Source organism: Doryrhamphus excisus, linkage group LG10 (genome assembly GCF_037039965.1).
Source record: "Doryrhamphus excisus strain RoL-2023G ecotype Guam linkage group LG10, RoL_Dexc_Guam_v1.1, whole genome shotgun sequence".
NCBI classification, from domain to species: Eukaryota; Metazoa; Chordata; class Actinopteri; order Syngnathiformes; family Syngnathidae; genus Doryrhamphus; species Doryrhamphus excisus.
In genome coordinates, this window is record NC_136366.1 from 9,180,999 (window position 1) to 9,204,251 (window position 23,253).

General features: G+C 41.3%; 1 protein-coding gene across 1 annotated transcript; it reads left to right on the top strand.

Moving 5' to 3' along the window:
* The first annotated feature begins 9,031 nt into the window (after positions 1 to 9,031).
* On the top strand, positions 9,032 to 22,335 carry csgalnact1a (chondroitin sulfate N-acetylgalactosaminyltransferase 1a). Its single transcript, XM_058064985.2, has 7 exons — positions 9,032 to 10,133; positions 11,626 to 11,842; positions 14,764 to 14,865; positions 18,931 to 19,109; positions 19,190 to 19,284; positions 19,405 to 19,486; positions 20,391 to 22,335. The coding sequence occupies exons 1-7, from the start codon at positions 9,368 to 9,370 to the stop codon at positions 20,675 to 20,677; spliced, it is 1,728 nt and encodes a 575-aa protein (XP_057920968.2). The 5' UTR covers positions 9,032 to 9,367; the 3' UTR covers positions 20,678 to 22,335.
* Positions 22,336 to 23,253: the final 918 nt, after the last annotated feature.

A 23,253-nucleotide genomic window follows, 5' to 3' on the forward strand; every position in this document is an offset into this window, starting at 1 on the left:
GAAGAGGTAAGGCGTTTGGATGAATGAAAGCATACTCCTTTATAGGTACAGGCAGTGTGATTGGGTATTGTTGTAACTCAGTTAAGTACAGCATAGTGTTGTATTTTGACAGAGTTTTCAAGATATGCTAACTTGCTTTCAATTATTGGAGGTTTTTTTAATTAAATTATGCTGATTTTTGTCATTTTTTGTGACATTTGTAGTGTTTAAAAATGAGGTAAATCATGTTTTTCATGATATAGAAGACATAAAAATGTAAAAGTGAATGTTTTTTTTCCTCTATAGATGTTTGTCTTTATCCCTTTCAAGCTACATTGTAATCCTTCTCAGTGTACTCAATCACTAACAAGCAACCAAGAAATATTTGGAGCTGGCTATTCTCATATTGTGCAGAAAGAAAGTGGAGATTATGGGATTGGGAGTTTGCTTGGCAAGCAAAGAAGAGTGGACTCGCTTGACTTTAAACACGAAACAAACAAAGGCTAAACGCATTTTACCCCACATAACCGATTAAGTGTGACAATTGATGTGATACATTATGACATTTATGTGCTCCTTTTGCCCGCCAGATGAAAGAGGCACATTTAACATGTACGCGTGTGTGTCCTACTTGTGCCCTCTCATGTTTCACAGATCGCGTAACACAATGACCTTTGGGCGACGAGCATCTTAACACATTTTGCACTTGTCTCCTCATTGTTCATTTGGTTGATAAGATGGATAAGAGGCAACTGGGCTGTCATGTTGAACTCATGTCATTGTCATCAGTCAGCTCAAGGTTGGGCCGTTCCAGGGGCGACACAAAGACGCCACTCAGAAACAGGCTACTTTTCAGCCTGGCAGGAGCGTATGTGGCAGTTTACTGGCCCGGCAGAAAAGGGAAGTATTGAACCTCCTACAGAGGCACCTGATCGGAGGTGGCTTGCAAGCGCTTGGTAACTAAAGCCTTTCACAAGTCTGTTACAACAGTGGCAGTCCAGTCAGAAAAACGGATCTGGGCTAGTTCGGCGACAACATCTACACCAGGGGTCTCAAACTCAATTTACTTGGGGGCCACTGGAGCTAGGGTCTGGGTGAGACTGGGCCGCATCAGGTTTTCAAAAAAAACCCCCAAAAAACGTATTTTTTAAAAACAGAAAAAAGAATAAACTTTGCTTTGGTTCTGATTTTCTACAAGAAAAGATCTGATAAAACATTCCACTGTTCTCAAATATCTTACTTTTTATTTTTCTACACAAAATAAGATGAAAAATTAATAAACAAATCAAGAACAAAGAAAATCAATCAATCAGTAATAAATAAATAAATATAATAATAATAATAATAATAAAACGGCAAATAATAAAAACATAAGAAACCACATATAGTTGGTGGGTAGACAAATTATTTTTTTCAGATTAAAATTAACAAAGAGCCCTGTAGACATGACAAAACATGACTATAGTCACATTTATACTCTTTTTATTTACAACATATTGCGCAACTGCAGGGTCTTGAGACACATGCTAACTCGCAAACCAGAGAGCTAGCGACCTAAACGGTAGCCTTCAAGTTATTTCCTTTAATAACTTGAATATAACTGGCTATAACTTAAATAGCCAAAAACTTACCACTTCCACACGGATGGGGAGGATAACTATTAACAGTTATTTAACCTTTAACATGAACATTAATCAAATGTAATAATTTTTTCTGGGTACATGATACCATACAGCATCCATATCAAACTTGCGCAGGCCGCACTAACATTAAACTTTCATATCAAGGCGGGGGCCTCAAACTACTGTCCTGCGGGCCACATTTGGCCCGCGGGCCGCGTGTTTGAGACCCCTGATCTACACCAACGTAAGACCAAGGTTGTCCAGGAAGGGGTAGTGATTGCAGTACAGTACATTGTATGTGTCCACTGATTGGCTGCTGGGATAGGCTCCTGCACCAGTTAGGACAAGTGGCATAGAAAATGGAAGTTTGCAGTTTGTATGAAAGGTACAGTTATAGTCTGTTTGTATTTGGGTGAAATGAGGCAGCAGATGGAGCCATGGTGGAAAACAGGGGCAGTAATGACCAATCAACATTACCGCCACCTGTTGGACTGGAGTGGTACTGTACCACCTGACATGATTTACTACATATGAGTCATCGGCTGTGTTCGAACCCGCACACTAACTACTTCATACTATACACACTCCATACTGCATACCCAAATCCTTTAGACAGTATGCAAAGCGTTTACAATACAGCGTATTACATGATACCCCACAATGCATTGCGCTCCTACCCAAGCCGAAATCGACAGGTTTGTCTGATTTCACTTTAGCTCAAAACTCTTTAAATACATCACTTTATTGAGATTTTTTTTAATCAGGTGAGAAAGTAGCTGGTTTGATCCAGAGTGTGCCATTTATTTGTCCAAATACCAACTGTTTACAATTTTGGCAAAATTTAAGCTAGCCAAAATGAGCAACGCACTTCTGGTTATTTTCACAAAATAACCCCCCCCCCCCTTACTTTTCTCATACAAAAAAAAACATTGCGATAAATCACTGCTTTTACTTTGAAAACAATAAGCGGAGCAACTCGCAATATATCCTGCTTGATACCACCGTTTGCTCCATCCTGTTACTGTTTTTTTTCACGGTTATGTCACGTCGCGTTGTATCCTGGGTAATTTGAGTGTGAGTAGTAATCTTCAGCCCCCTAAAAAAAATTTCCCAAGACCCCCTAAATAAAATAATTTTTTTTTTTACAAAAAAAATCTCTGACAATTTTTATATAATAGGGCAAAAGCAGGCTAATAAGCAAGCCAATAAGCAGGCTAATACTAGCCTAGTACTACTAGTAGTAGTAATAATCAGAAGAAGAATAATGATGACAGTAATAATAATAGGCTAATTAATAATATAATAATGATTTTTATTTTAATGGAATTTTTCTACAAAAAAAATCTCTGACAAATAATATATCATAATATATCATCATAATAATATATATAATATTCATATAATATGAATGCAATGTGCATCCGGGAACTTCTCGCATACTCAAAAACCACCATACTGCCAGTGTTGACACACTGCATACTCAAAAAGTATGAGTAGTAGGTAAGTATGCAGTTTTGAACACAGCCATCCTTTAGGAAACCTGACCTTGCATTCTTGTGAGTGGCATTTTAGTCATTTGTCTGGAATCTGTTCAGGTTTTGGAATTGGCTCTCATTGGAAAGTATAACTAATGTTGATAACCAAGACTTGTTAGAAGCCTTGCTCTTTCCCCGACGTGCTTCGCCTTTTGAGTTTGCTCTGTGTCTTGTCTATGAATTCGGATAAATCTCCTTAATGCCAGATCCGCAATATCTGCTGCTGCTGCTGCTGCAACGGCTCAATTCCCGCCCAGAGGGGCCATTCAACTTTCATCTGGTGCAATGTAGCTGTGAAATAATGCAACTCTTTGAGGAAGTAGGACCCACACACAAATGTTGACACGGGACACTTGTGATGAAGTAGAGGATTGTTGTGTGCGTGCGTTTTAAGGGGCTTCCATCCAGATGGCATGTCGACAGGAAGGTTCCAAGCAAACGGGCCCCTAATGAATGGGGAGGTTGAATGACCTGAGGGGACGGGATACATCAAAGAGCGCCTTTCTCTGCTTCCTCTCGTCCCTCAATCATCATCATCGCTTCATACCATTGCTAGCCTCTCTGTTCTTCATCCTCACACCTTGTCTGATATGATTACTTCCCGCGAGGAAGGAAGGAATGAAGAGCTGACGTCTCTCTTGGCTTGATGCGTCTCAAACTGTTCATTTTTTTAACTGGTCTCCATGAACCTCTTCTCATCCTCATCCCCTGCTTATTTCCATCATTTTCTATTCTCCTCCCACCCCACAACCCATCTTCCCTTCATATTATCCTCTCCTCTTCATCTTCTCTCATGCCCCCACCTCTCATCCTTTCCTCCTTTCATTACTTGAAGGTCAATTTCCAATTTGTGAACTAAATGAGCCATTGGAAACAATGGAAATACTGTAGAATAGTCAATTCCAGCATCAAACTGACACCACTGTAAAATGTTCACACTGTTGGTTCTCAACTGGATTGGCTGAGAGACCCATCATCACCCCTCAAGGACAAACGGCGATTCCAAATTACAGATTTTTTTTTTCAACTCAAGTGCACTCTTCTCCAGCAGATATCTGCAGCTGTGTGTCGCCACTCGATGTCCTTGAGCTTGACAAAGTCGCCCAGAGACAGGACATGTCCGTACACATATTATCAACTCTTATACCGGCAAAATTATAAAGTGAGCTTCGGCAGTAGTCCGGAAGTACTCTGGATCGCTTGGGGGTGTGATCAATCACAGCTGAATGGGCATGCCTGGAGGCATAAATTAAATTAAATTAATAAACAGAGCGTTTGGAAATTCAAGGAAGTACAGCTAAAAAGGTGCTGCAAGGCATGCTGGGAGCCGGCTTCCAATACACTTGCTAAAGTATGTAGAGTTAATTAGTTGTTTACTACTCACCACGGCAGTAGTAATTGCCCTGTGTGTGTTTACTCACCTGTTTCACGGCATGTTTTGCATTGTGATTGTAGTTAGTGTTCTGTTGCTCATTTCACTGTGTGACAAGGTTAGTGTTAGCTACTGCTTGCTCAATGAAAGAGCGGCTTTCTTTCATCAAGATGGAGTACTTCTGACCATCTCTTGAGATATTCAAGGTCGATGGGCTGCACTTCCACTAGAGTTTCATGTCAAGTAGGGGGCTACGAGTGTGAGACCCCTTCTTTTTCCCCACAGTTTCCTTGTGCGCTCCTTATGTATCCTCCTCCTCATATGGTCCTTACCTGACTTATAGTTTTATTACATAAAAAATAGAAGTGCTTGTCAGCCGCCTTCTTCTGTTCTCTCGGTTTAAAATAGAAGTTAAATATCTCCACCTCCTACCATATCAGCTCCTTGGCAATGACATACCAATCAAGTATGTAAGGTCAAAGCTCTGCTATCATCTCCTTATCTTCTCATATCCACATCATGTCTGCCAACCCATCTGTTTTCCTCAGAAAATCCTTTTTCACCATTAAATGTTGACAGGTATGATTTTTGTCCTCGTCGACATTCCTCATGTTCACAGTGAGCTTGTGGGAGGACAAGTTTAGACAGTTCACATGCACGCAATCACTCAAGAATCCTCGACCTATGACATGCAAGCGACACAGCGGAGGCGGAACCGGGCGGTTCAAACATGAGGGTCTCAGTGATTGAGATAGTGGGCGCCTGCATCGGTGAGGAGTGTGTGCACCCGTGTATTCCACAGTGATGCATAGTATTTTCACAGGGGTGCAACATCCATACATTTCCCATAACATTAAAAAATAGCTCTGATAACCAGTGTTGGGCACGTTATTTGATGACCCGGACTATTCTGTTGGTGGAAACTGTTGTGGCTGCGTTTGCCATCATAACAAGGAGATGTGGCTTGACGTTAATTAAATTGCGTTAATTATCCTAAAAATGTGCATCTTTTTTGACAGTTCTACTTTCCACAAAGGAAAAATGTGTTTCCGAGTACTAGTTCTTTAGGATTTATGATGGTGACAGTTTGACAGAAGAAGCTGATCTGCTCCGCGACGACACTGATAAAGGAAGGGAGTCAGTCGCAGGGGTGGCTTTCAAAGACATTTAAAAGGTCCAGTGTGGTTGAACTCAGTGGATGCATGTCCAATTCCAATTCCTCAAGTGGTGTGACTTCTTTTGTCTTTTTCGCCATCATACACCTCAGCCAGCTCTTGAACTCACCATGAATGCAATGCAGCATTTTCTTTGAATGTTGTAGCTATATTTAAGCACATTAGAGTCCAGAGGGCAGGAAGCTGCAGCAGTAGTGGGATTTGGGATGCTGCAAAGCCCCTCTTTGTAAAACATCTCTGCTGCCTAATCACTTGCCTTTGCCTCCCTCATTCATGAGTGTCCGACCTGCTCAAAGTCGCCTCAGTTCAGGTTCTGAGAATGAAAAATGTCACCAAAGAAATCAGTTATTTTGTCACCAGGTACAAAAATATGTATAGTCGGTCTTGTTTGTGTGCTTGTAAACAAGCGTCTCACTGTGTTTATGCGGGGATTTATTATATCTCCCTAGGATATTAGAATTTATGGCTGTTTGTCCACTGTTTCCACCACAGAGAATCAGGTCACTATTTGATTTGGTACATGTTTATGTTTTGTCTACATCAGATAAAACCTGCCTCCAAAAATGTATTTATCCCCAACAAATTTGTAAAAAAGTGGATAATACTTCATAGTTTTTGACCTGAACATGATGAATAAACGTACGTGGTGTAGGATTAATTCCTTGGAAAGAAGAACCTGTTTAAGACCTCCTAAATACCGTTTGTGAAATGATTAGAGCCCACTAGACATGGAATAACACCCCTATAGTCACCCTTATACTTGTATAACCCCAATATAGTAGACATAAAAGAATAAGACAAAATAAGCCATTTAAGACATAAATAAGTGTTTTTTTTGCCTGATTTGCTGAAATTATTAGAGCCCACTAGACATGGAATAACACCCCTATAGTCACCCTTATACTTGTATAACCCCAATATAGTAGACAAAATAAGCCATTTAAAAGCCATTTAAATAAATGTTTGTTGCTGAATTTGCTGAAATTATTAGAGCCCACTAGACATGAAATAACACCCCTATAGTCACCCTTATACTTGTATAACCCCAATATAGTAGATATAATAAGACAAAATAAGCCATTTAAGATGTAAATAAGTGTTTGTTGTTGTAAATGTGTTCCGGTGCTCGGGGAGAGCGGCGTGGGGGGGGGGTGGGGGGGGGGGGGGTTGGACAGTAAGTGACGTTGAGGAGCTTGTGTTGGGGAATATTGTGCCTGTTTTGAGTTAATTTAAACCTGTTGTTCCAGTGATCAAGTCTGGTGCTTGTGTGTCTCGCCAAACATTACCGACACCTAGTGACCAGTGTGGAGTACTACGTATCATTGTAACATCTTTAATAAATTTTCAGGTTTGAAAATAATTAAATTAGACAAAAAACATTTGCTAATATCTGAATATTGTTTTGGAATAATCAACCACAAAACGATGATTTATTTATATATTTTTGAAAATCTGAAGCTGTGAAATTCCATGTGTGAATTGGTGAAGGATTACTGCATATGGGAGGGAACGCCAGAGTAATGCAAGAAGCAACACGACGCCGTGTTTTGCACCCCTAATAAAATCAACCATGGTGATTCAGTGTTTTGTGTGCTGTAATTGTGTGACAGCCATGCCTTCGCCCCTCGGGAATCAGGTAATCTAGACTGAATCAACTCAGATTCCCCAGGAACGTGCCAATTTTTTTAATCCGCACGGTGATGAATCCCTCCGTCTTAGCCTTACTACTGCAATGATGCTGTAATGAAGTAAAATGCATAACTCCAGGACTCACTTAAAAGGGTCTTATGCGGCATCCGTGCAAGTTTTGTTGCAGGAAACCATAAAAGCAAAGAGTAACGTCATGATGTAGAGCTCAGACTAATTAGGGCTGCTTGTTAAACAAAAAAGTGGTGACTAAGCACCTTGAGATTATCCACTGATTCTCTAGTTTCTCTAGAAAAGACCAGATACTGTTCCCATGACCGCCATTTCAGGATACATGGCTATAACGGACGAGACAAATTCAAAACACTATCCTGCGATACAAGAGCCTCTCGTTCTAACCATAGCCACTTGTGACCTAAACCCCCGCCTCCTGCTGCTCAAACATCCTCCCAAATTGACAGCGGAGGTCCGACTGGAGAGGCGCCGCATCTCGCCCGCCGACTCAGCCGTCAGTCAGAGCACAGTCCGGTATTCACCGCCACCATAGACTAATCCTTTCATGAGTTCCTCGTCTTCAGGCAGCGCTGTCAAAGAGACGACTGTGTGTGGAGTGTGATACATTTACAGATATGTACAGTAACTCAAATAGTAATAGTAACCCCCAGTATTCCCACTTGTGACTGGCTTTAGCATGTTGCAGTGCACCTCAGTGTTGTCGTTCATGTATGGCTACACTGGGTTTGGAGCATGTGATTCCACATCATTCCTGGTTTTTGCCTTTATTTACAGCTAGGTAAAATGCTATTTTAGTTCCTGTATAAATGATGCAAACAATGCCTTTTTCAAATATGTTAAAAGCACAGATAGGTGGATATTTCTATCCGGGTATCATAAAAGAGTCGTCTCAAAGAGATGAATGAGAGTCCCTGATCTTCCTCTCTTCTCAATCACATGACAGCATTTTTGGTGAAGACTCAGAGGAATGCTTTCTACTCTACTCTATCGAAAATCTCGAAAAAAAAACCTTTCGAAAATCAACATCTATTCTCTATGCCGCTTATCCTCATAAGGGTGGCAGGGGGTGTGATGGAACCTATCCCAGCTGACTTTGGACAAGAGGCAGGGTACACCCCAGCCAATCGCAGGACACATACACAAACAACATCTCACATTCATATCTATGGACAATTTGGAGTCACAGGCATGTTTTAGGTACCATGCAAACTCCACACAGGTTCAAACCCAGTTCTTTCCCGATCTCCGCCTGTGTGGCCAACATTTAAACCACTAGTTCACCGTGCGGCCCCGTAAATCATTCATTCATTCATTCATTTTCTACCGCTTATTCTCATGAGGGTCGCGGGGGTGCTGGAGCCTATCCCAGCTGTCTTTGGGTGAGAAGCGGGGTACACCCTGGACTGGACTGGCCAATCACAGGGCACATATAGACAAACAACCATTCACACTCACATTCATACCTACAATTTGGAGTCGCCAAATAACCTAGCATGTTTTTGGAATGTGGGATTGAACTCGGGTTTCCCAGCTGTGAGGTCTACGCGCTAACCACTCTTCCGCTGTGCAGCCTCTGTAAATCATGTGTTATGCTTTGTAATGACATAACCAACGCTGATGTGTGGCAGTAAAAGAAATGGCTGTGATATAAGGGACATCTCTTCTTCTCCACAGCTTGAAGAGCGTAGCGTTCCAACTCCATGCATCATCCAGGCCAAGGATCTCCAGACGTTTCCTGAATCATCTCCATGCAGGAAGAGGGCGTCATGGAGAGCTAGCTAGAGGAACCACGTGATTCACTTCTGAGTGTTGGATGACGTAACGGCGTCTGAGTTAGACTCTTCTAGCAGACCATAGCGCTAAGTGGACCAACAGAGTGGAAAAAAGCCGCTACCTGACTTTGCCAAAGACCAGAGCCAAGTAAGCAGAGGCTCCATGTGGATTCTAATGACCTCACACTGATAAGTCATATATGGACTCTAGCTGAGGTTACATTAACTTTGTTTCAATCTCTGATTTTTTATGCAAGAGGCGACCATGTTGCGGCGTGCACGACTCGACTGGATATCTGTTCGAAAAATGTGTTATTTTTGCACTCATAAAACGATTCCTGTAGGAGGTGTGCTGGTGCTCCTCTGCTGCTTTCTGTGGCTCCTCTATGTGATGACCTGCCGTCCTCAGCAGTCAGATGACCCTCAGCTGAATCACCATGCCATGCCCCACGCCAACCCAAATCAGCTGGGGGATACAAGGCCGCCGGTTGGAGCAGGCGCCAGTGGAACAGGACAAGTTCTCCTGCAAGAACGTGAGGAGCAGCACCGCTCCCACATCTGCTCCCTGAAGAAGAAGATTGCTCAACTCAAAGAAGCGTTGCAGGAGCATAGTCAGCAGCTTAAAGGTGTGCAGGATAGCATGAAGGGGGCCAGAGGAGCCCCGCAAGAAGGGTACAATGTCCAAGGAGGTGGTCTTGGGGATGCTCCAGGGACCAAAACCCAGCAAATGGACCTCCAGGACTTTCTGAGGAGCCAGCTTTCCAAAGCTGAAGTGACAGCCGGGGAGAGGCTTCCTAATGAGTACGCCGTGGTCCCCTTTGAGAGCTTCACTCTGCAGTGGGTCTACCAGATGGAGATGGGGCTGAGTCGTTACCCTAGGGAGAAGCCCACCAGGAAGGACAAGCGAAACGAGCTGGGAGAGGTGCTGGAGACGGCTCTGCACAGCCTCAACACACCGTCTGCCCAACAGAACGGAAAAAGTAGCAAAGTGTATACGACGTCTGACTTCATCGAAGGTGAGAACATTGAACCTGCTACTGACCCAAATATATGACGCTATATTTTCCTTAAAAAAGTCTAAAAATGGGTTTTAGAGACACTCAGTAAAGCCTAAATCACAAGCGGTCACACAGGCTCTGCAGCCTCCCTCAGTTTGACCCCCAAGAGGGCTGGGTTCCTGAGCTCCTGTTTGCTGCAGCAGCAGATTTTCCCATGACAATAAGGAAAATGACTTCCGACAGGGAATCATAATCAAATATCCGCATTGAATCGGACTTGACCACTTCAAGGTGCAGTGTAAATACACACTACACCTATGTATAAATGTGTTGTAGTTACAGGAATTCTTGGAAGGATTGTGTGCAATGGTTATCAGGATATCCTCCTGATTTGTCCTGCTTTGACCGCCACGGCAGGAAATGGACACAGCTGCTCCTCATTCACAGTGGGAGCTTCTGATCAAATGGCAGCATATCCCTGCACATGTGTGGGAAAAAAATACCAATGTTTGCGATGGAAGCCATAAAGTGACCGAGTGTTTTTATGTTTTTACTAGGGCTGTCAATGGATTAAAATATTTGATCACGATTAATCGCATTTTGTCCACAGTTAATTCACAATTAATTGCATTTAATCGCAAATGGAAATAAGTTTTTATCTATAATAAGGAGGGGAAATCTCCTTGTGGTAAATGATTCAATGTGCAACTACAACGATAATTACATAAAATTTTATGTAAATGATAATCATTTTATAGTTTATAAAATAGTAATTATTATTTTTTAATTTATAATTTGGGAACTTTGGGCCATTATTCAAAAAATACAGTCAGCAGGCATATTTTTGTATTACTCTTTTTCTTTATTATTAGCATATTAGCTCTTAAACTCGCCCACAAATGTTCAGCAAATACAAAATGTGAACATGTTTTTGTTTATTTGTGTCAGCTCAAAATAAGATGAGTTTCCTGGTTTTAAATTGTAAAAGTTTGTAAGTAAAAAAGCCTATTTAGGAACATTCATGAAAATAACTAAAACATAGGGCAATAGTCATAAAACATTTCATCCAAATTGCAAACCTAATGTCATTTAATTTCTCTTTTTAAACACATTGAAATACATAGAAATTAATCATTATTTTACAGTAAATATTATTTTATGACAATACTCTTTCCACAGTTTTTGAATGTTTAATGTGATTTGTTCCAGCTTGTTGCTATAAGGTTACCGTGCTTCAATCAAACTACGGAGGGGGCCGATAGTCAAACACAAGAAAAAAAATTGCCGCCGTTAAAGGGAACTTTGCGTCATTAACGCGTTAACTTTGACAGCCCTCGTTTTTACTCATTTTTATGCTTGAAAATGCTGAATTTAGGCCAAAAATGCATATATTTTGCTTAAACATTCATATTTTTGTCCTTTAATATTAACACTACGCCCTGGTCAGCCTGTAATAATAATCATCATTGACTGGTCATAAGTTTTGCGTGTGTTCGCATCCCTTCCGCAGGCATCACACGCACAGAGAAGGACAAAGGGACCTTGTATGAGCTGACCTTCCAAGGAGAGTACAGTCACGAATTCCGACGGCTGGTGCTCTTCCGACCCTTCGGACCGCTGATGAAGGTGACAAACGAGAGGGTGAACACGGGCCACGTGGTCATCAACATCGTTGTGCCGCTGTATCGCCGCACCGACAATTTCAAGCGCTTTATGCACAATTTCAGGTGGGCACCTCCCTCCTTGTCATGTATTCCGGTTCTGTTTTTCAGACTTAGTTGTACATTTTAATGAGGGATTAAGCACAGTGGGGCAGATTAGAATAGGGATTTGGGATTGCATTTTACTGCTACGATGTTAAAAATCCAATATAAACAAATCTGGGACGGATTGGAAAGATAGGAGTCAATCACTCCTGTCTGTCGTTGCATGCCCACATGAGAGCTTCAGTTCCTCAGCTAATTGTTCCCAATAACTTACATTGGGTGGGCTGTGAATTAAAGAATAAATGTTACATAAGACAACAGTGCCTGTCTTTGGAAAATCAGTGTAAGCAGCGCTGACAGGTGATGTCACTTCCTGCTCTCCAAAATAAAACACTCCTCTCCTGTGACAATATGTTAAAAATAGCCATAAAAGAAACCTAAAAATGAACAACAGGCGCCGGGCAGCAAAGTGGGAGAGTTTGTGTATTTCTTGGAGCCGTAGCACACACAAGGGTGAACATTTGTAAAAAAAAAAAAACAAAAAAAACACACACCCCAACTTTCAGACGAAAGGTTAGATAGACTTGAACATTTTATCACGGCTCAATGCGTGCAGTGTAACTGTAGAGTGTTTCGTCCAAACACCACGAAATTTGGTACACACCTTTATGTGACTGATAAGTACATGTATGGGAATTTTGAGAAAGATTGGTTGAAAAACATGTCCGCTATCAAGCAAAGAGTGTTTGCCAGGGCATGGGCGGGACTTTGCAACTAATTGCTCAAAGGTCATTGACCATTTGTCTAATGATAAGAAGGGGGGGCACCAGAAATGGCATTTAAATGGGACCTATTATTCTTTTTCCATTTTTCTGACCTATCAATGTAGTTAGAATGTTGTATTCTCGTACATTCTGGAAGAACTATAAAGTTTTCTGTGCTGGTTGTTGTGCGTATCTGCTCTATAGGAGTCCACAATTCAAAAGAAAAGGGACAAAACGGTCCCCTTTATGCTGTTTTATGGTGTTTCTGTTTTAAAATATCCACAGTGATTAGTAAAAAAAAGTCCACAGTTCCACCCTGGAACAGATTATTTATATTTCTTCTATTTCCTATGGGGAAAATTGCTCAAAGGTTGCCTAGGAAGCGATTGTGTTCAGACTGGCAAGTCCAGCTCCATCAATCAAAAATCAACAAGCGAGCCAGGAAACATGCCGCCACGATGGACTGTCTGCATCAAATCCCCCCCGCCCCCGTTCCTCTTGTAAAGTCAGTGATTTATGACTGTGCTGCTGCTTATCACATCTCTTTTTGGTTAGTAAATCCTGCTTAGTTGCTTTGTTCAAATGCCCCGGGGGGGCCAGAAAAGTGTGAGTTGATATACAGCAACAGAGCCATAATGTTTACTTGCTTGAAAGCGCTGCTGAGCCAACACTTTACCCTGATCCATATTAAACGTGCGTGTGCGTTTATCATGTGTTTATATGAGCAAATAGGTGCAGACACATACGGAGCCCCTAAGGGGGGCATAGATGTAGAAATGATAGATAAGCTAAGGATTCACATCCACGCGAAGAGGATGTAGAGACATTTGGGTTGCTTTTTCACCATGAGTGATGAAAAAGCTGCCTCCTCTTCAGAGCTCAGCCAAAATCAATTTGCCTCCAATAATGCCAGCGTTTAGACACGAAACAGCATCTGTCACAGCCTGGGAACGTTTCACATGCATTTGGATTTCACATCAATTTGTCCTATTTGCTTGCTTATATAAAAATGGTGTATATGTAGTTTACAGTGGATGCCTGCTTTTGCGGGGGGTTACTTTTCGGGATAACCAGCAAAGGGCGATTGATCAAAAAGTCTTATTGTAATTATTACATTAGATTCTGCTACAATAGTTGCAGCATGCACAATGGCACAGCCGTTGTTGCCTATACTGATAGGTTATCACATGGTTTGTCTGGTAACCATGATGATCTTATTATCACATACTATTTAATCATGAGCTTATTATCACATACTATTTAATCAAAAGACCATTTTGTTTCCAGAAAATTTTCAGTTTATTACATGTATTATATCTAAACAGTGTAAACACAATAATTGCAAAAATATTTCAACAATAATATTTTATCAACAATCTTATCTTATCAATGTCTGACAATTAAAGTTCCATTAATCAAGTTTGGGTTTTTTGGTGACTGGAGAAGCACTAGGAATATTTATAGTGTGTGTTCACGCTTGTGCGCTGTTCTCTGATTGGTTGTTTCACGGGCACGATACCAGAGCAGCGCGCTCTGAGTGGACAGCTACGGGGGCTGATACTGGACATGGTTAAACTCTATATTTTATCAGTATCACTGCCCTGGGCTTTGACACAGTATCATTTTGGCCTTTTCCCGTATCATTCATGGGCGGTTTCTAGGGTACAGGGCCAATTAATACTGTAGTATGTGATAAGTTCCGATATAAACTGTCGCTGAATGGCTTGCTGTTTGTTTTGCTTTTAGCCAGATTGTGCAGGGTGCAGGGTGAACAGAACGGTGCTGGAATGTGGTTCATGTTTCTGTCAAAAAGCTGAACGACGTGCGATTAGGTCACAGAGTTGAGCGTCTTCAGCGTATATGTGATACATTTAACGTGTTTCTATCAAGAGACAGTATTTCCTGCTCTGTGTCTGAGCAGCGAGCTTCCACGCTGTCTTTAAAAAGAGAGCATTTTAGTTAGTTGGTTTGTATTCTTTTTCTCACTTTTATTAAAATTCCAGCTACTTACGGTCATCTTATTTTATGGTATTTTGTCATTGACGCCATTGTAGTAAATCTGATTCTGAATCTGACTGATGTCCAATGGTTCCATATAACATTACTGTTCTCCATTGAGTTGGATTTGTGCTCATATGTTGCTTTCTCTGTTTATGTGTTGTGTGTGTGTACCCGTAGGGATGTCGGTATACGCCAGGATGGCCGCGTCCATCTCACACTGGTGTATTTTGGGAAAGAGCAAATGAACGAAGTCCGCAGCATTCTGGAGAGCACGGCCAGGTGAGTAATAAACACCGCCAACAACTCACCTTTGATTCAAAGCCAAATGGATGGTGTCTCTTTTTGACTGTAATGCTAGTTCATACACGTAAGGACCATACCATTGTCTTGATATCACTGTGTCTCTTGGGGGCTGTGAGACGCATATTAGATAAATGACTTCCGGCCAACTATGGACCTTGACACACAAGAACCTCCGGGGACGAACCATTACCCCAACATTGTGAACCAATTCCCTTAGGAGGGTGGGGTTGCCATGGCAATGCAGGACGACCCGTATCCCCTCTGGGTTGTTGTTCGGCCTTGAGTCGGGCGGACTAACTCCGCCGCCACAAAGCGCCTCTTTGCCCCCTTGATGCAAGCAATATAGGAAGGACTTGTCATTATGAATCAGGTTTGCCGGAGTGAAGGTTCAGGCAGCACAGATTAGATTTGGAGTACATTGTGTAATATTTATGCCTGAGCAGCACTTTTTCCCCCAGCTCTTTTTAGAATCTCTTTTAAATCCCTGAAAAAAGCCATTTGTCAGCATTTTTCAACTGCAGCAGAATATAATTTGGTAAACATGATGACGGCTCCAGATGAATACCATTATTACGAAGGCAAAAAACACAGTTGACCCTTTCTATTTGAATACATCATCTCCAAATTCCAAACATCATCTGATGCAGTTCAGAATCAACTTACTGAATTACGCAACAAAAACATAAAAAATTCAATAACATACGTTCACTCATAAGCACAAACACCCTTAATTTAGGGTACATAGTATATAACGATGAACAACTCCATGTCTCCTTTCTTCATGTTAAGTGCTGCCATCATCATGGGATGACCCATTCAAGCGCACCGGTATCTGTTGGAGTGTTAAGCAATCTGCTTTCAGACATCAACCAATCAGAGGACAGAAAAATTCAGGCCAGCTAGCTGGCCTTGTGAGGTGAATCTTAGACCTGATTGGTTCAAAACAAAATACCCCCATTACAAATAGTATGTATATGACATAGGCCAGCACTATACATTCTGAAGGCCCTGAGCAGTTTACATTTTCATGGTTTCTGGTTCATCAACTGAGTTTGGTATGCTATGCTATGTACCTCATCCAAAATCCCAGATCTTCTGGCCAGAGACTGTAGTGAACATCAACTACTAACTTTGGCCAGAAAAATGATTGCCAAGCCACAGCTGGCATGATGCTAAATCTTAATGGCCACCTGCTCTCCATCGCCAATTGCCATCTCCTCGGGCTTGATTTGCGATAAGACACAGTTACAGGATGAGATAGAAATCACTAAATACAACATCTCAGCCTTAATTATTCTTATGTTTTTAATGCCCATACAAGGCTTTGTCATACCTTGTTATCTCACCAAATGACTAATATGTAAGTCATAGTCGCACATGTAAACACATGCAGTGTTTACTAAAGTACCTACTGCAAAAAACACTCAAAGAACCTCTCTATGACAGTAGAGCTATGCTGTTTTTAAAGACCTACGTTTTGAATTTTTGATCGTCCCTGGTCTAAGTGGTGGGTGCCCCACTATTGTTCTTCCATATTAAAACACCGCTGTGGATGAAAAGTTAGAAAACCTTGAACTAGATAGATTTTCCCAAAAGGGGGAAGAGAGCTCGGAATACGATGTAAATGGAAGAAACAGAAGCTGTCTTTTTATTTTCTGCCTATCATTCTATTCAAGCTGGATTCGGTTCTGACAGGTCTGAGTATCAAACTTGCACAACTGGATCAAATTAACCCGGTTATGTTAACCTGAATGTTGCTTTGAATGACAGCTTATGCTGGATGCGTCTGATTTTTCCTAAAAGCATCTTCCTGTAGATGACAAGCTTACCCGCGAGCTTGCTTTGCTGGTGTCTCAAATATGCATCCCAACTGTCCTGGTCTGTCCCGCTGCAAGTAAGCGCAAGCATGAGTGATATGACACACACACACACACATTCTCACAACAACACAAACAAAGCAGGGAGAACACTGGTCTTCCTCTGCAGAGCAGCACTAACAGGATTGGAACTGACGCAGAGACAAGACAGCGTTTCCTACCATTTGTCCTCCACAGACGTCATCATCATGCTTGCAGCAATGACGCCTCGAATGTGAGGTGGTATTTTTAAAAAGCCATTCAAGAAAACAAGGCTAGGGTATGTTTTAAGATGATTTTCCATCATGATACAAGACCGTTTGTTGACATGAGAACAGCATTTAGGTAGTCAAAACTTTGCTTTTCGCGTGATTCGGTTTTCGTATGATGTCGCCTCATGTTTTTTGTACAATATTGCATGTAACAAACTAGTCCCCGTTTGCCCTGTGTAATGTATCGTAGCGTGAGATTGAGTGCCCGAATAAAGCACACATCACTATGCTGACTCACTGTTCGTGCGTTTACTTATTGCTTATTAACTGTTTAATAACACACCATGAGGCCAGAACATTGCGAGTGCTAGCAATTTGACTTGTCAGGATGTACGGTAAGTCCGCATCCACAATAACCATTTGTCATTTATAATGATATTGTACTGATATATACATGTTGAACGATATTGAGCCTTGATAGAATGTATTTTTTGTCAATTTGTTAATTGGATTGATATTATTTCCTATGGGAAAAATTGCCATTATTCATTCATTTTCTACCGCTTATCCTCAAGAGGGTCGCGGGGGTCCCAGCTATCTTCGGGCGAGAGGCGGGGTACACCCTGGACTGGTCGCCAGCCAATCACAGGGCACAAATAGACAAACAACCATTCACACTCACATTCATACCTATGGACAATTTGGAGTTGCCAATTAACCTAGCATGTTAATTCACAGGGAGAACATGCAACGGGCCGAGGGTGGAATTGAACCCTTGTCTCCTAGTTGTGAGGTCTGCGCGCTAACCACTCAACCGCCGTGCAGCCCCCGCTTATATGAATTGATATTTTTATAACGTGATCCACATTTACCCAGAGCACCGCATGGATGCTTACTGCTATGTCGTACAGCTAAGCTAGCCCATATATTTACATGTCAGTGTGACTTTGTCTGCTAACAAAGACATAACACAAGACAAATATTAGCTCAGTTCTCGTGCGAGGGCTTCGCTATAGGTCAGAGTCAATTAAAAAGCATCTTGCGTTGAAATTGGTCAAGACAAACTGAGCTATTGTGCTGGGTTTTCGCCAGTTTAGTGCCAGCGGGTGGGTCCGCCCCTCCTGGGACTCTTGGAACAAGACGGTGTTTGTGTTCGTGTGGAAGACGTACATGAAGACTTGTTTTGTGCTCATGTTTTAGACTGCAGAAGAACACAAGTCCTTATCTCCTCTGTTGTGTACATGAGAGCTACACCCGGCGGAACATGTTGCCACTGGTTACATGTATACAAAAAAATGTTGAACAAAAGGTGGGCGGCCGAATAGACACTAGAACCGAGGCTGTAAATGTGAGCTAAGCATTAGTCACTAACCGCATCAATTATTACGCCCGGGGGTTAAATCACAGCTGTTGCAGCTGTTTACGCATTCTTCAACAACTTCAGTTGGAGCTACAACAACTTATGACAGTATGTCTGCTGAAACCAGCGGTGGGAACTAATGATGGAGGGTATACTACTAAACCTACCCGAATATAAGACGCCCCTTTACTTTCAAGAAGCTCTGTCCCACTTGCTTGTTTGCATCATTTGACAGTGAAAGACCACCAGGAGAAAAATAGTCTTACAGTGGAGTCGATACAGTAATTGTAGAACTATTAAACATCGGGTGCATACATTGATAAGTGATGGTTGATTAATCATGAAGCAAAAGTTCAAACAACATTATGAGAATATTAGCATTTTGTCACTCATACAAAGCAAAGCTGAGATTGAAGCTGTTTTTTTTCTTCCAATATATTTAACTGTTTAGCGTAGAGGGGGAGTTTGGCGCCCACCGGGCTCAAGTGGAAAGCTGGTTATTAGCCCAGAGTGGCTGCCATGACAGCAGGCATGTGTTTAGGACATTGAATCTGATGGTTCCATCAGAACCTCTCTTATCCACCCACTCGTCTCCCCAATTGTGCCCCTGCAGGGAGGCCAACTTCAAAGACTACACTTTCCTGCAGCTGGACGAGGAGTTTTCTCGAGGTCGGGGTCTGAACGTCGGGGTCCAAGCGTGGAAGGGCGAAAATGTGCTGCTCTTCTTCTGCGACGTGGACGTCTACTTCACTGCAGAGTTCCTGAATTCCTGCAGACTCAACGCCGAGTCCGGTGAGACGCAGTCAAGCGAACGCCTATGCATCCCATAGTTACTTTTCTGCCTGGTTGATATGTTTCTCCTCACAACTCAGGTAAAAAGGTGTTCTACCCGGTGTTGTTCAGCCAGTACAATCCCACGGTGGTCTATGGTGGGGCCGAGCACATTCCGCCAATGGGACAACAGCTGGTAAAAGACACTGCTTTTCTTTGGCAGCATGCTAATCGATTGCGCAGGAAGGCCTGGGAATAAGCCTACAAATACACCAAACTCTTCAAAATGTCTCCCCTCCTTTTCCTCTCCGCTCAGGTGATAAAGGAAAACACAGGCTTCTGGAGGGATTTTGGTTTCGGCATGACCTGCCAGTACCGGTCGGACTTCATCAACATAGGTGACTATACTATACGCTGCGCTAACTTCATCAGGTCTGCTGTTTACAGTTGTAATTGTCTTGACTGTGGGGTTTTATTGCATTAATCTGCTTCAAATGGCTCAGGGCTGGTGCCTGCATATTTTAGCATATCTAGCAGTGAGGCTCTCAAGACCAATTTGCATCAATTCATCCTCCCTCACAAATGAAATCAGGTTACGGTGATGCGGTGTGAGATTTTCTTTGGCTGTCTAAAACATGCGCTTATGAATGCAGCCCAAGCCCTAGTCTCTGGGCAAATATTCCAACATTTGTCATGAACTCATTTGTGTCGACGCCTCTCGGACTGGCTGACTGATGTCGATATGAGCGGTTGTCAACATAACTGAAACTAGCCATTGCTAGTTACCCAAAAGACACAAGGGGAATGTTGTTGAACCAACATCTAACAGAGCTGCTGCAGTCATTTTGGTGTGTCTTGATGAGGTAGTGCCAAATTGATCTGTGGCGGTCAAAATTAATTAGTGGCGGGCCGCCACAAATTGTGTCTCACAAGTTTGTTTTTGCTTTTAGACAGACAGACAAACAGATAGAGATATATAGAAGGCGGTAAAATTCACGTATCACTCATTTATCACTAATCTGGAACCAATTAACAGTGATAAACGAGGGACTACTTAAAGGAGGGATTATATGCAAAAATGCTGAAAAATCTTGTTTCCAAACGGTGATCCGGCTGTAAAATCAGTTCTTCCATATCCCATTTATGAAAATTCCTGAAAATTTCATGCAAATCCATTCAGAACTTTGAAGATCTGAATCTAAAGATAATTTACACGCTGTGGTTGTGCTTTGCGGGACTAATGGTTCCACTGTAGCCCATGTCTGTAGCTTTACCACCATCTCCATGTTTCCTTCCCTTCAGGAGGTTTTGACAAGAACATCAAAGGCTGGGGCGGTGAGGATGTCTACTTATACAGGAAGTACTTGCACAGTAACATTATGGTGGTCAGAGCGCCTTCGCGAGGCCTCTTCCACCTGTGGCACAAAAAGGAATGTGCCGACGAGCTCTCGCCGGACCAGTACCGCATGTGTATGAATTCCAAGGCCATGAACGAGGCCTCGAGGGGTCAGCTGGCGATGCTCCTGTTCAAGAACGAGTGGGACGCTCACCTTCGCATGGAAAAACAAGACAAACTCAAGGAGAACTAAAGACTGTCCAAAATATCACTTTTCTAAAGAAAGAAATCTCAGGAGTATATTACTTATCACACGAGATTCACCGTACAGTTTGTTTTTTCCAGGAGGTATTGAACTACCCATTCAGGGACATGAACACTTCACCTCCCATAAATCAGGAATGTCCTGTCTCTTTAAAACCTGGGTGCCTTCTCACAACCAAAAGCTGGACTTCAACATTGCTTTTATTTGTGAAGAAGCGGCGCCACCTATTGGACTATAAGTGAACAACCAATGAAGGACATACAGTGGTGCCTTGGTTAAAGTCATTCAAGTCGTCTCCAACCAACATGGGCTTTAACCAAAGCAAATTTTCCCTTAGAGAATAATGTAAATCCAATTAAGCTGCTCCAAACACCCAAAAATATGAACACTAAACACATAATAATTATAGTTTTACATGCAGATAACGATGCAAAAGTAATTACAAATAACCATAATTCGCAAAAATTGCACCTTGTCTCGGGACAGTCCATCGCAAGCCAATGCAAAATTTTACTTAAGATTTTTGGGGATGTTAACTGAGGTACCACTGTATTTAAAGCTTACAACAGCCTTATGAAGCTGAGGTTTTTTATGTATAATTTATTCCCTATTATTTATCCATACCACCCTGTTAAATGATTACAATGATTGCATTTCTTATTTCTGAACAACTTATTTTGACAGGACAAAAAATTGCTTATTTTTTGCAATACTACTATTTTTTTGACGCTACGCTAGCAATTATTTCAAATACAACAATTTGTTTGTCACTAAATTGGGAATACACGGTTCTGACATTTGGGCCGATGATTGTATTTACTGACCATCGACTTATAAGAATAATTCTGGTATTTTTTCCACCTCCTTTAAAAGGATAATAATATTTTAATAAAAATTAAGGGATAGATCCATTGGTGATTTATTTCAAAACAATGACCATGTTTAGAAATACCTGAATTATCCTTCTCATGGTCAGAATTTGCTTATTTATAGTAGATTTTGTTTTATTCCAATCAAATGTGACTTGTTTTTACATGTATATATATTTACATTAGAGTATCAAAATCATTTATGGCACTTTTATGGCATTCAGCATAACCTGCAATCTGTTTTTGTTGATCAGGAGCACAAGGGTCAACTGCGAACATGTCATGTGATATTTTGTCTGTTATTACTTAGTGTTTTTTTTTATACATCCCATCAGTCACTGGTCAGATGCTGAACATTTATGTTTTTGTTTTAGATTGTAAACAATCCATTGGTGACTCTAAATTGGCCATAGGTGTGAATGGGAGTGTGAATGGTTGTCTATATGTGCCTGCCTCTTGGCCAAAATCAGCTGGGATAGGCTCCACATTCCTGCGACCCTCATGAGGATAAGTGGCATAGAAGATGGATGGATGGATGTAAACAAATGCAGTAGTCTTGAAATGTGCACACCATGGTGCTTGACCAAAGATGTGAGCTATTTTAAATGATTTTTTTTCACTCATTGTAAATAAAAACATATGCGGTATATTTATTGTGTGCTTTTATCAACACTGTGTTGGTAATTTTATGACAATAAAGTTGCAATATTATGTGAAAAATGTAACACAGTGATACAACAAATAATGTAATTGAACGGTAGGTTGTAATATAAGGAGAGTAATGTCTTCATTTTATTTGAAGAAATTAATCATAGGATAAAGTCTTGTGAAAAGTCTCAATTGTATGCTAGAAAAAAGTAATACTGTACTGTTCGGTGGTGAAGTGCCACGTAATATACAACTAGTGTGAATTAATATTGAGCAATATTTGAAATAATCTGTAGTCATTCATGTAAGATATAAATCAATTACACAGTTATAAGTGAAATATGTGATCTTATTTGTGGGACTAATAAATAGTTACATTTCTCCTTATCTTATCTTGCATGCTATTGCAGTTGACGTCCTATAGAGGGCACTATATCGACGCATTATGAAGATTGAATCAGCGTTGCCAGACGTACAATAGACTGTATTTGTACGATAATTTCACCCCGTATACGATGTACATCAATAATTCAAAAACATCCCACAAAGTACAACAATTCTATCCATTCAATATTTGTATCACATTATGTCTCTTTACAGCGGGGAGTTCTGCTAGTGTGACGTTTTATCCAAGATTGTTTTTGTAAAAGGTAAGACTGCATAATAAGATATACAGTACACGTTCTGTGGAAATGTTTTGTTGTAGCAGGTGGTCAAATTGGGTATGTGCGATACGTTTCCTCAAAATAAGCCCATGTTAAACTTCTGGTATGAAGATTTTGTCGTTTTTCATATGGCAACACCGGGTTGCATTGAAGAGCTACGCGTACTGGTGGAGGTATTCTGTTGCTGCAAGTTGGACAATAAAGCCAACGAAACTGGATATAAGTTTGTCTCTTTTTTTAGTTTGTATGTGAAAATATCACACAATCAAAGTATGTAGTCTGAATTAAACATTACGGTGGCAGAGGTTACATGCTCAACTCACTAGATTTTCAACTTTCCTAGATTTCTGTCAGCTCTTAAACGCAACTTGGGGCCCGCCTT

Bases quoted from the DNA above. Each gene is read 5' to 3' on its own strand.
- csgalnact1a (XM_058064985.2), top strand. From the start codon at position 9,368: ATGCAAGAGGCGACCATGTTGCGGCGTGCACGACTCGACTGGATATCT. The intron at 11,843-14,763 runs GTGGGCACCTCC...GTGTACCCGTAG, and splicing joins CGCTTTATGCACAATTTCAG to GGATGTCGGTATACGCCAGG. The intron at 19,285-19,404 runs GTAAAAGACACT...CTCTCCGCTCAG, and splicing joins CGCCAATGGGACAACAGCTG to GTGATAAAGGAAAACACAGG.